General features: G+C 46.2%; 1 protein-coding gene across 1 annotated transcript; it reads left to right on the forward strand.

Moving 5' to 3' along the window:
* The first annotated feature begins 4,392 nt into the window (after positions 1–4,392).
* Positions 4,393–12,476, forward strand: LOC132659415 (uncharacterized). Its single transcript, XM_060412258.1, has one exon. The coding sequence runs from the start codon at positions 5,704–5,706 to the stop codon at positions 6,616–6,618; it is 915 nt and encodes a 304-aa protein (XP_060268241.1). The 5' UTR covers positions 4,393–5,703; the 3' UTR covers positions 6,619–12,476.
* The last annotated feature ends 254 nt before the right edge of the window (positions 12,477–12,730 follow it).

The raw sequence follows: 12,730 nt of genomic DNA on the forward strand, positions 1-12,730 counted from the left end.
TTTCTGCAGCATCTCTGCAGCAAGACATTGAGAGATGGCTAGGCCTCCTGAGCAGAACCAAAGTCTTGACTGGCAGGTCTTTGGTAGAAAGTGGTAGAAAATTTTCTACAGTGGTAGAAAATTCATGGGTATTGGAGTCAGATCTGAATTTGAAGCTTGGTTTCATCACCTCATAGCCAGGTATCTTGGGCAGGTCACTGCATTTCTTTGAACTAGTTTCCAAATTTATAAACTTAGAGCAATAATGCCTATCACTCATTACATATAACCCTGCAAAATTTATGGCAGTTTATTTGTCACCAAGCAGGCATTCCATGCCTGCCCTCTCTTCTCTCCAACTTCTTTCAGTTCAGTTTAGAACTTCTTTACTCCTCCTTTAAAACGTGCAGGTTCACCAAGATTTCCCCAACCATATTTTTGAACCAAAAATTGAAGGAACATGATTCTGGTGCACTTCTGGAGTGATCAAACAAAATATTAGCTATTAAGACTGCCTCAGGAAATGCATGTGGCCACTCCATCAATATGACTTGTTCAGGGACTTCCCTGGTGGTTCAGTGCTGAAGAATTCGCCTTCCAGTGCAGGGGAAGTGGGTTCGATCCCTGGTCAGGGAGAGATCCCACATGCTGTGGAGCAATGAAGGCCAAGCTGCTACTCCTGAGCCTGTGCCCTCTAGAGCCCACTGCTGTGACGAAGGATCCTGCTTGCCACAGTGAAGAGCTCATGTGCTGCAACTGAGACCTGACCAGCCACATAAATGAACAAAGAAATCATCTTTTAAAAAAAAAAAAAAAAGATTACTTGTCCATTTGAATGAAACAAAAAATGAAAACAATTCCAAAGCAACATCTGCCATATATCAAGCTCTTAGCACAGTTACCAGATCTCCATTTCACTCTGGGTCATGGAGACAGAACAGAGGTGGGGACAGGAAGGCCTCCCTGCTGTTCTGGGCGGCACCTCCTCAGGTTTATCACCTAAGACCTGCTTATCTGAATGACTCAGGGGAGAAGGTTTACATGCCGTCCATCTACTGGCTGACCCTTGGGTCACAGAGTCTCATACTCCATGTGAACTGCCGTTCATCTCTTGTCCTGTGATGTTTGCCTCAGAAGCGCTTGAGGAAATCAGACATGCAGCAACAGTAAGCTCTGCTGTTTGTTCCACAGCCAGAGTCTCGAATTAAGAAAAGGAAAAGAAAAAACGCTTATATGGGCCTTGGGTATTTCCAGTAGCTGGAATTTCCCACTGCTGGAAACCTAATGAAATAGTCTCAATACAGCATTTTATGGATCCTGTAGCAGAAGTTGAATTACCCTGAAAGGACCAGAGAGGCAGGCAGGAAGAAAGCCTGTGAGTGACCACGTCTCTAATAAATTAAATGGCTGTTTTTGTCTTGGTGGATGTGTGGTTATTTCATTATGGATGATAAGGTGAGATTTTTTTTTTTCCTCCCAGAGTTTCAGAGAACATAGACACATCTTCAATTCATTACCCAGGAAACAGTAAGCATGGCTCCTTGTTCAAAATTCCAATCAAAAAAGCGGCCAGCAGGGTCCTAAAACAGCCCTCCTGTGGGCACGCCGGACTGTGTTTTGACTGGGACCCGTGGAGGCAGACTTCTGGGGCTCCATCTCTTAAACACGTGGTGTTCTGAATATGGCTCTGATGGTTGTTAGCCAAAGTGGATTTAACACACAGCCTCAAAACCAGCAGCTGCCTTTGCCACAGACATTGACCCCATCCTGCCTACAGACAGGCATCGGGTCTAATTATGCTGAGCATTTGCCAGAGTGTGGGATAAACGCAGGGGCTTCCCACCAGGGACGTTGCTATGACACAGTGGACTGGATTTAGCCCGAGAAAGAATAGTTGTGGTGTACAGTCCAGCCCAACTGCCCATTCCCTCTCCTTGACCTACCCTTTGTGGGAAGCCAGGAATGCCAAATATTTCTTGTCGCTCTGCCCAGGCTTTTTCTATATTTACAGTCCCCCCCACGCCCCGGCCCAGCCCCAGTCCTGTCTCATTTCCTGTGGCAGCTCAGGCATTCCTTCTCTCTCTCCTTGAATGGTTGCATTTTTGTTTGAGATGGTACCATCTCAGGTATTTCAAATGAAGAGAGACAAAAGCATAAAATGAGGGATTTCCCTGGAGGTCCAGTGGCTAAGACTCCACGCTTCTAATGCAGGGAGTGCAGGTTCAATTTCTGGTTGGGGAACTAAGATCCCACATGCCACGCACCCAAAAATAAAAATTGAAAAGCATAAAATGAAATCCACTGAACAAGAAGCTATGCTCTGGCAGGAATGGGCACAATTCACAGTAAAAGAGTTGCCAGACTGTATCAGAGTTTCTAGGTGGTAGATAAGATACTTTTTTTTTTTTCTTCCAAAAAGTGAAATGCGATAGAGTCAAGCAGAGGCAGACCAAATGAACAGGCGGTGGAAGACTGATGGGAAGCATCTTTAAAGAACCACTGGCCAATCTGTGTGTTTTGCTTCCTGAAGGGCAAAATTAAGCCCTTATGTTGGGTCTTTCATTTTCAAGTTTCTTCTCTAATTCTAGAATCTCCTCTAACCACACTGGGACAAAGTGGGAATAGAATTTCATCTATAGTTATTGCTGCACACTTATGAGGACATCGTCTTCAACAAATCCATTTTGCTCCAAAACACATTCTCAAAATCATTTCCAGGCAGTATAACCCTAAAGGCGAGGCTTCAGGGAAGCTATAGATGTTTTCACTGCAAACCTAGTAAAGAGAAAGTACAGGTATCCTGAGCAGGCCTCCTCTAGGTAGCAGAGCCCTGTGTCCCCATTTGTCTGGGATGGGCTCCATTCATATCTATTGACCTGGTATGAAGATTAATAGTGCCCTTTTTCAAAAGTGTCTAGTTTGGATGATAAATTAGACAGGCATCCTGCCTGCCACTATTTCTGATGTCCATTGCAAACATCGTATGTTCTCCCACCCTTCTAGCAGTTGGCTTAGCTCTCTGAGCTCATGTGCAGCACAGTGGTCACCAAGGCCACAGTGCTTCTCCTCCTTCAGAGAAGGTCCTGAGCTTTGCAGCCAGCTGATAGCTTCAGGCTGCAAAAGAGATTTTTTTTTTTTCTCTCTCTCTCTCTTTTTTTTCCTTTTGCAAATGAGATTTTTCTTTAAAACCTTGTGCTTGAAAATGTGACACTTGGTATCAGAATAGAAGACAAATCAGACCTCTGGGTTTCTTCTCTGTCTCAAGCCCTCTTTCTCATCAAGACTACTCCAGTCCATCAGCATCTGCAGTGTAAACAGTTACTTTGCTGTAAGGACCCACTCAGTCCAGTTTTCCTTCCTTGCTGGGATGGGTGGAATGTCCTTAGGTGAAAAGAAAAATAACATCCACACATTTTTATCAGCAAATGTCAAAAACACATTGGGAGTCTGGCCTGTGCATTACTGCTTGCTCAATAGACAAACAAAGCTGATTTAAATTCTGACAGTGAACATCCAAAATTAATATGCAGTAAACCTGTTCAGTGTGCACGATTTTGTATTTTAATTGGGGTTAATTTTAAATGCATTGCACCTGGGATGCTGCAAAATGCCTTGTTAATTTCCAAGCTAGCCATGACATTGATGGACATGGGATAGACACAGGGTCTGTTACCAGGACTTTCCTGCCAGATCCTACTTTGTTGAATTTAGGGTGACATTGCACAGAAGAAAGGGTTTTGGTTAAATTCTAGGGCAAAAAGAAGTAAAAAATGATTTGTCAAACCATACCCATTTGAATCAAATCCACATCTGTTTGCCTGTATCATGATATGATGTCTATAAATAGAATAAGATACAGGAACACTAAGAAAACAAAGCATGTTGGTTTTAGTGTGGGAATATCTCCCCGCACCGCCCCCACCCCCTATTTTATTTTGTTTGAGCAAATGGCTGAGAGTTAAACTGTAGAATATGTAGAATTGGAAAATTATCAATTGACTTAAAAAATGTCTCAGTTAGTTAGTGTTAGTGCCTCAGTTGTGTCTGACTCTTTTCAACTTCGTGGACTGTAGCCCACCAGGCTCCTCTGTCCATGGAATTCTCCAGGCAAGAATACCGGAGTGGGTTGCCATTTCCTACTCCAGGAGATCTTCTCTACCCAGGGATCGAACCCAGGTCTCTCACATTGCAGGCAGCTTCTTTACTGTCTGAACCACCAGGGAAGCCCTGAAAAATGTCTCTAAATTCTGTAATCTACTTTGAAGAGACCTTTCAAGGACAGAGGTCATGCACTAAGCCACATAAGGAATGAACACAATGAGAAGAGCTGAAATAAAAAATAGTAAATACCCACACCCTGGTAGGGTAAAAAACTAAAACCCAGCTTGGAGCTGTTAGGGACCAAATGACAGGCTCTAGGACCTGAGTCATGTTTACCAAAAAGAGACAGGACATGCACTCATCCTGCCTGGCCAATCATGTAACGCCAGCTACTCCTGTAACTGAGACAAAGAACTGCCTGTATATAAGCCACCATACTTGTTTGTTCGGGGCTCTAGTCGGATTCCACTGTGCTGGATGAGACTTAGGCCCTAGAGTGCTAGAAATAAACTCCCTTCTTGCGTTTGCATTACTGTGGTGGACTTGCTCTCTTGGTCGGTTCGGAGATACGGGCTCGGTGCATAACACTTGGGGGCTCGTCTGGGATCTCCATCCCGCCAGGGAGCACAACTCTCCTGGTAGAAGGGAGTAACCTCGTTAGGAGATAAGAGCTCTGAGCACTGGTGCTAACGTTGCAGAAGCCCAGAGTAAGTGAGGGGCCCAGTATCATACTGGGGAGGCATCTGGGTGTAAAGTGCAGAGGCAAGTCCAGCGTGAGGCCGAGTCCCCGGTAGTGTACCGGGAGGGCAGCTGGCACTGAGGATGTCCTGACGGTAAGACACTTGCAAGTAGAGAAGGGGTTTCTAGTGCTATAAAGAGGACTGAAAGTAATATTGAGAGTTGGAATCTGTTTGTTGTGTCGTTTCTGTGTCTCTGTGTGCCGGCACTGTCCATGTGAGTCTCATTGTTGTTCGTGTTCTCTGTACCCATGGGGCAGACTACTTCTACTCCGCTGTCTCTGATGACTGACCACTTCTCTGATTTCAAATCTAGAGCTCAGAATCTTTCGTTACTGGTGAAGAAGAGCAAACTGGTGACTTTCTGTTCCATCGAGTGGTCCACCTTTGACGTTGGGTGGCCACAAGAGAGAACCTTCAATCCCCAAATTATCCAGGCAGTTAAAGAGAGAGTGCTTACTCCTAGTCCTGCCGGGAACCCAGATCAGACTCCCTACATTCTGGTCTGGCAGGATCTAGTGAGAAACCCGCCGGAATGGCTTAAACCCTTTGTTCTCGCTCCTTCTAAACCTCCTAAACCTCCCTATCCCTCCTCCCCAACTCCAACCTCGCCAAGCCCACAGGTGCTAGTCATGAAAGCTTCTGAAGAAAAAGAAGGAAAAAAGGATGAGAATCGACCAAAGCCAGTCTTCCAGGAATCTTCTCTGTATCCTAATCTGGTAGATCTGGAGACCGAATTGTTCCCACCCCCGTATGTGGATCCACATCCGCCCTTGCTTCCACAGTTCCACAGGTTTCATCGGGAGAAGCCAGGAAGAGAACCGAGCCTTCAGCTCCTCTCAGAGAAGGGGGCCTCACCCAGGGAACTCGGGAAAGAACAAGGGAAATGGCCAGCGTAGCAGAAAAAGAAGACCCAGAAGTCCCCTCCTCCACCGTTCACGGGTTTCCGGTCCGGGCGGGACCAGCCAGAGAGGGTGGAGAGCGGACATATCAGTATTGGCCCTTCTCCACTAGTGATTTGTACAATTGGAAAACCCAGACTCCCTCCTTCTCTGAAAAACCGCAGGGTCTTATTGATCTTTTAGAGTCTATCCTTTTTACTCACAATCCCACTTGGGATGATTGTCAACAACTGTTACAGGTGCTTTTCACTACAGAGAAGCGCGAGTGGATCCTGTCAGAAGCTCAGAAGAATGTGCCAGGGGTGGATGGGAGGCCCACAATACAGCCTAACCTCATTGAGGAGGGGTTCCCCTTGGTGCGACCCAACTGGGACTTCAAACGCACTGAAGGTAGGGAGCGTCTCCGAGTGTACCGCCAGACTCTTATGGCCGGCCTTAGAGCGGCCGCCAGGAAACCAACTAATTTGGCCAAAATAAATTCAGTGAGGCAAGAGCCAAATGAGAACCCAGCAGCCTTCCTTGAAAGGATAATGGAAGCTTTTAGACAGTATACCCCTATGGACCCACAGGCAGATGAGTCACGAGCGGCAGTTATGTTAGCATTTGTAAATCAAGCAGCCCCCGATATTAGAAAAAAGTTACAAAAGATAGAGAGGTTAAGTGAACAATCCTTGCAAGATCTAGTGAAGGCAGCCGAGAAAGTTTTTAATCATAGAGAAACCCCAGAAGAGAGAGAGGACCACATTAGAAGAGAAAAAAGAGAATTTAGAGCTGAAGAAAACCGTAAAAATCAAAGAGAGCTTGCCCAGATATTTTTTGCTGGGGTTAAAAACAAAAACAGGTTCCAAAAAGGGAAAAAATTGGACTCAAAAACTGAAGGAAAAAACGACAAGGCGTAAGCTTGAGAAAAACCAATGTGCATTTTGTAAAGAGTTTAGACATTGGAAAGATAAATGCCCCAAGAAAAGTCTAAAAGAGGGGCCCAAGAACCCCAAGAACGAGACTCCCTCTCCAGACAGTCATATCCTCTACACGGGTGAGGATAGCGACTAGGGGGGTCAGGGCTTGAAGCCCCTCCCTGAGTCTTGGGTAACTATAAATGTGGAGGGGAAACCGGTTGGCTTCATGGTGGACACGGGAGCCCAATACTCAGTCTTAAACTGAAAAGATGGACCCATGTCTAAGAAAAGTAGCTGGGTGCAGAGAGCAACCGGGACTAAATCATATGAATGGACTATAAAACAGCAAGTGAACTTGGGGGCTCATCAGGTAACCCATTCTTTTCTGGTGATACCTGAGTGTCCAGCGCCCTTGTTGGGAAGGGATTTACTGTCTAAAGTAAATGCCCAAATTCATTTCGACCAGGGGCAAGTGTCGGTTCTAGATGGGACCGGGCATCCTCTTCAGGTCCTGTCTCTGGCATTCAAAGATGAATACAGACTCTACTTGCCAGAGGCCCCAGAGACAATAAGCCCCAAAGTACAACCATGGGTTCAAAGATACCCTCAGGCCTGGGCTGAAACAGTAGGAATGGGACTGGCCAAACAGAGGCCCCCTATCATTGTGGAACTGAAAGCCAGTGCTTCCCCGGTGAGGGTATAGCAGTATCCCATGAGTCAAGAGGCTCGACAAGGAATTACTCCTCATATACAACGCCTCATAGACGCTGGGGTCCTGAAAAGGTGCCAGTCCCTATGGAACACTCCCCTGTTGCCTGTAAAAAAGCCTGGGGGAACTGATTTTAGACTGATTTTAGTTCAAGATCTACGAAAAGTCAACAAACGGGTGAGTAATAGTCATCCTATGGTTCCTAACCCTTATACATTGCTAAGCAACTTGCCTCCAAACTACATTTGGTATACTGTTTTAGATTTAAAAGATGCCTTTCTCAGTTTGCCTCTTGCCCCCGCAAGCCAAGAGATCTTTGCCTTCGAATGGCAGGAAGACGGTGGTCAGACCCCTGTGCAGCTGACATGGACTCGCTTACCACAGGGTTTCAAAAACTCGCCCACGTTATTTAATGAGGCCCTGGACGAAGACCTCCATGAGTATCGGGTTGAACACCCTACCATTGTTTTATTACAATATGTTGATGACCTTATGCTGGCAGCGGCTACAGAGAAAGAGTGCCAAGAGGCAACAGGTGACCTTCTCCAAACCTTGGGGACTTTAGGTTACAGGGCCAGTGCCAAAAAGGCCCAGATTGCCAAGCAAGAGGTTACATACCTTGGTTATAACATAAAACAGGGCCAGAGGTGGCTAACACAGGCAATGAAAAAAACCATCCTCCAGATCCCTGAGCCGGCTAACCCTAGACAAGTGAAAAAATTTCTGGGAACTGTGGGATATTGCCGCTTATGGATCTTGGGGTTTGCAGAAAAGGCCAGGCCCCTATATGAAGGGACCAAAAAAAACAAGGACTGGAAATGGACTGAGCCAATGAAAGAGGCCTTCCAAGAGCTCAGGCAAGCCTTGCTAGAAGCTCCTGCCCTTGCCCTCCCTGATCCATCTAAGCCTTTCCAATTATTTGTAGATAAAAAGCGGGGGATAGGAAAAGGGATACTAACACAGAGATGGGGACCATGGAAGCGACCTATAGCTTACCTTTCCAAGAGACTGGACCCAGTGGCAGCCGGATGGACACCTTGCCTCCATGTCATCGTGGCCACCGCGCTCTTAGTCCACGATGCTGATAAACTGACTTATAGACAGAGACTCTTGGTCTACACTCCTCATGCCATAGAGAGAGTTTTAAAGCAACCCCCAGGTAAATGGATTTCTAATGCCCGCTTGACACACTACCAGGCCTTGCTACTTGACACCCCATGGATTCATTTCCAAACGCCCTGCACTCTAAATCCGGCCACTCTTTTGCCCAATCTGGAGGAAAATAGCCCCCTCCATGATTGTGATGAGATACTGGCTGGGGTAACAGCAATACGAAAGGACTTAACTGATACTCCACTGGATAACAGTGAGCTAAAATGGTTCACAGATGGCAGCAGTTATGTAAAAGATGGACAGAGACGGGCGGGAGCCGCAGTAGTAGATGAAGGGCAGAGGCCCTTCCCCCGGCTACCTCAGCACAAAAGGCAGAGTTAATTGCCCTAATTCAAGCATTAGAGAGAGCCAAAGGAAAAAGAATAACTATTTTCACTGACAGTAGCTATGCTTTTGGGATGGTACACATCCAGGGCCCGATATATCGGGAACGGGGGTTTTTTGACAGCTGAAGGAAAAAAAATAAAAACTTGCCTGAAATCCGTAGACTTTGAGAGGCTGTACAGATGCCTTGGGCTGTGTCAATAGTACATGTACCTGGACATCAGAAGAGTGACAGCCCCACGGCATGAGGGAATCGTGCCGCAGACCTGGCAGCTCGAAAAGTAGCTGATGAAGATTTCATCACCCCTGTGTTGGTGATCGGACTTCCACCTCCAGGTATGGGAACTCTGCCCCCAACCCCTGAGTATTCATCCACAGGCCTTGCTTAGATCCAAGAACACACCAACCTTCAAAAAGGTGAAGATGGATGGTACCGAGACTCAGACGGCTACTTGATACTCCCTGCTCAGTTGGGATGGCAACTATGTGAGCATTTACACTTGTCTACTCATCTGTGAGAAAAGAAGACTCTGATGCTCTTTCAAACTGTGCGCCTGCGATTTCCCCGGCACCAGACAACTGTAAAGAACATAGTGCATGCTTGTAAGGCGTGTCAACAGATGAGGCCAGGAAAAGGACAACATGCAGGACTGAGGTATTGGGGAGAAGGACCAGGGCAACACTGGGAAATAGATTTCACCGAGGTAAGGCCAGGCAAGTATGGTTACCGGTACTTGTTAGTGTTGGTGGATACCTTCTCAGGGTGGGTGGAGGCTTTTCCTACAAAGAAAAAAAACCATAGTGATAGTGGCGAAAAAGATTAAAAAAAAAAAAATAGTTCCCAGGTTTGGCCTGCCAGTGACCATTGGCTCTGATAATGGACCTGCTTTTGTGAGTCAAATAGTTCAGAGCCTTGCCCTAGCCCTGGGGACTAAATGGAAGTTACATTGTGAATACAGTCCACAGAGCTCAGGGCAAGTAAAAAAAAGTGAATCGGACCCTAAAAATAACTTCAACTAAATTGGCTATAGAGACTGGCGGGGACTGGGTGACCCTCCTTCCCTTCGCCCTCTTCCGTGCGCGTAATACTCCTTATCAATTTAATCTGACCCCATTTGAAATTCTGTATGGGAGACCTCCCCCTGTATGTCCAATATTTGAAGGGAAGAAACTACCGCCTCCCACGTTGGGACAATTCCAAGAGGCCTTGATGGCCTTAAGCAAGGTGCACTCTCGTGTCTGAAAACTGCTCCGGGAAATACATGTGGGTCAAAATAAGGGAACTATTCCCTCACATGACATTGGCCCAGGAGATTGGGTATGGGTCAAAAGGCACCAAACCAAGGCACTAAAACCCAAATAGAAGGGTCCTTATGTTGTTCTTCTTACCACCCCAACTGCCCTAAAGGTCGACGGTATCGGGCCTTGGGTGCATTGCAACCACGTACGCCCAGCTACTTCAGCAGAGCAGAAAGATGCTAAAAAAGAATGGGAAGCATCTCTGCACCCGTCCAACCCTCTGAGGCTGAAGCTCTGGCGTCGTCGACAGGACCAAGACAACTCATCTGGACCATCTTATGGATGACCATGTTACTCTGCTCCGGAGCTGCCAGTGTGAACCCGCACCAACCCGTCAGAATCATCTGGAAACTGCAAAATGGACTAACACGTGAGATGCTTAACTCCACCACCGCAATACATCCACCAAATACTTGGTGGCCAGACTTATACTTTGACCTTAAGCCGGTGGTAAATGTACCCTGGAAGAGGGGCAAGCTCTAGAATCATGCATTCTGGGCATGTCCAGGTGCGCCCAGGCATAACTGAAAGATCTGTGGGGGGATACAAGACTCTTATTGTAAATCTTGAGACTGTGTAACTTCCAATGATGGGTTGGAGACTCCAGGGTATAGACAGTGGGATGTAAGAAATAGGTACTTGCTTAACTTCTCATTTGTAGGACCCGTACCTCCGTACTTCGATTGGGAAAAGGATCATAACTTTGCCCAGGTAAAAATAAGGTTTAACATTGACAAAGCAAAAAAAGAAAAGGCCTGAGTCAATGGGATATCATGGGGGCTTCAGACCAGAACTGACAGGTTCCCATACTGGAGTATTATAATGAGATCATTGTTGTGAGTCAAGTTTTAAAACTGGTACAAATGTATAGTATCGGTCCAAACCCCGTTGAACAGGTCCATGCAACTCTCTACCCGACAACCTCCCTACCTACAGCCCAGAAACCAACAAAAGACCCAGAGGCAGGCCCCCTTGCTAAACTCGGACAAACAGATCCACTATGGAAATTAGTAAAGGCAGCTTATGCTACCTTAAATCAAACCCATCCTGAGGCAACTAAATCCTGTTGGTTATGTTACAACTTAATTCCCCCTTATTACAAGGCAGTAGGCCTCAACGCCTCTTACGACCTGGCCAACAGCACCGATCCTCCTCAATGTCAATGGGGAGACCAAAAAGTAGGCCTTACAATGAGAGAGGTATGGGGAAAAGGGTTATGTATGGGCAAGGTATTATCAGAGAGGTCTCCACTGTGTGCGCATGTCATTGAGCCTACGGACTTGCCCATAGCCAGGTGGCTAATACCACGGATGGGAAGATGGTGGGTCTGTTCACACACGGGGCTGACTCCATGCTTACACAGCTCAATCTTTGATCCCAAAAAAGAATTCTGTGTTATGGTAACAGTCGTGCCAAAAATTCTGTACTGACCAGAGGAAACAATATGATTACTGGGCCCAAAAATTGACCCTAAATCCTCAAGAAAGAACTTACAAAGTCAAGAGGAAACCTCTTACTGCCATAACCATAGCAACTATGTTCGGTCTTGGAATAGCCGGGACCGGAACAGGAATAACAGCTTTGTCCCTGCAAAGCCAAGGATTTAACTCCCTGAGAGCGGCCATAGATGAGGACATCACCCGTATAGAGCAATCTATTAGTCATTTTAAATCGTCTTTAACTTCCCTATCTGAAGTAGTTTTGCAAAACAGAAGAGGATTAGATCTGCTCTTTCTGCAACAGGGGGGACTCTGTGCTGCCCTAGGAAAAGAGTGTTGTTTTTATGCTGATCACACAGGAAGAGTTAAAAAATCTATGGCCAAAGTAAGAGAGGGACTAGCCCAATGTAAACAAAAATGTGAGGCTCAACAAGGATGGTTTGAGTCTTGGTTTCAACAATCCCCTTGGTTGACCACCCTAATCTCCACCTTGCTGGGACCCCTGCTAGTACTTCTACTGATGCTTACCTTTGGCCCATGTATTATCAATAGACCTGTAGCCTTTGTAAAGGAACGCATAAATACAGTACAGCTGTTTGTGCTTCGGCAACAATGTCAAACTGTGTCTCAGGACCAAGAGGAAGATTCCTCTATATGATCTAAGGACAGGGGGGAATGTTAGGGACCAAACGACGGGCTCTAGGACCTGAGTCATGTTTACCAAAAAGAGACAGGACATGCGCTCATCCTGCCTGGCTAATCATGTAACGCCAGCTACTCCTGTAACTGAGACAAAGAACTGCCTGTATATAAGCCGCCATACTTGTTTGTTCGGGGCTCTAGTCGGATTCCACTGTGCTGGAGGAGACTTGGGCCCTAGTGCGCTAGAAATAAACTCCCTTCTTGCCTTTGCATTACTGTGGTGGACTTGCTCTCTCGGTCAGTTCGGAGATACGGGCTCGGTGCATAACAGGAGCAATTTACAATATGAGTATATTTATTTGATAGACAGTTTTTGAACAGTAACTTTTCATATTTTCTTTGCTAGATGCTTAATCATTTATCATCCTGTGTTCAACAAACAAACAGCTCCATGTAGTTACTGTGGAATTCAATCCACACAGCTCTGTTTACACAGTGACCTGGCGCTGATGGGCTGCCTGAGTCA

This window comes from Ovis aries, chromosome 3 (assembly GCF_016772045.2).
Source record: "Ovis aries strain OAR_USU_Benz2616 breed Rambouillet chromosome 3, ARS-UI_Ramb_v3.0, whole genome shotgun sequence".
In the NCBI taxonomy this organism is placed as follows: domain Eukaryota; kingdom Metazoa; phylum Chordata; class Mammalia; order Artiodactyla; family Bovidae; genus Ovis; species Ovis aries.

Excerpts from the sequence above, each read along its gene's own strand:
- LOC132659415 (XM_060412258.1), top strand. The coding sequence starts at position 5,704 with ATGGCCAGCGTAGCAGAAAAAGAAGACCCAGAAGTCCCCTCCTCCACC.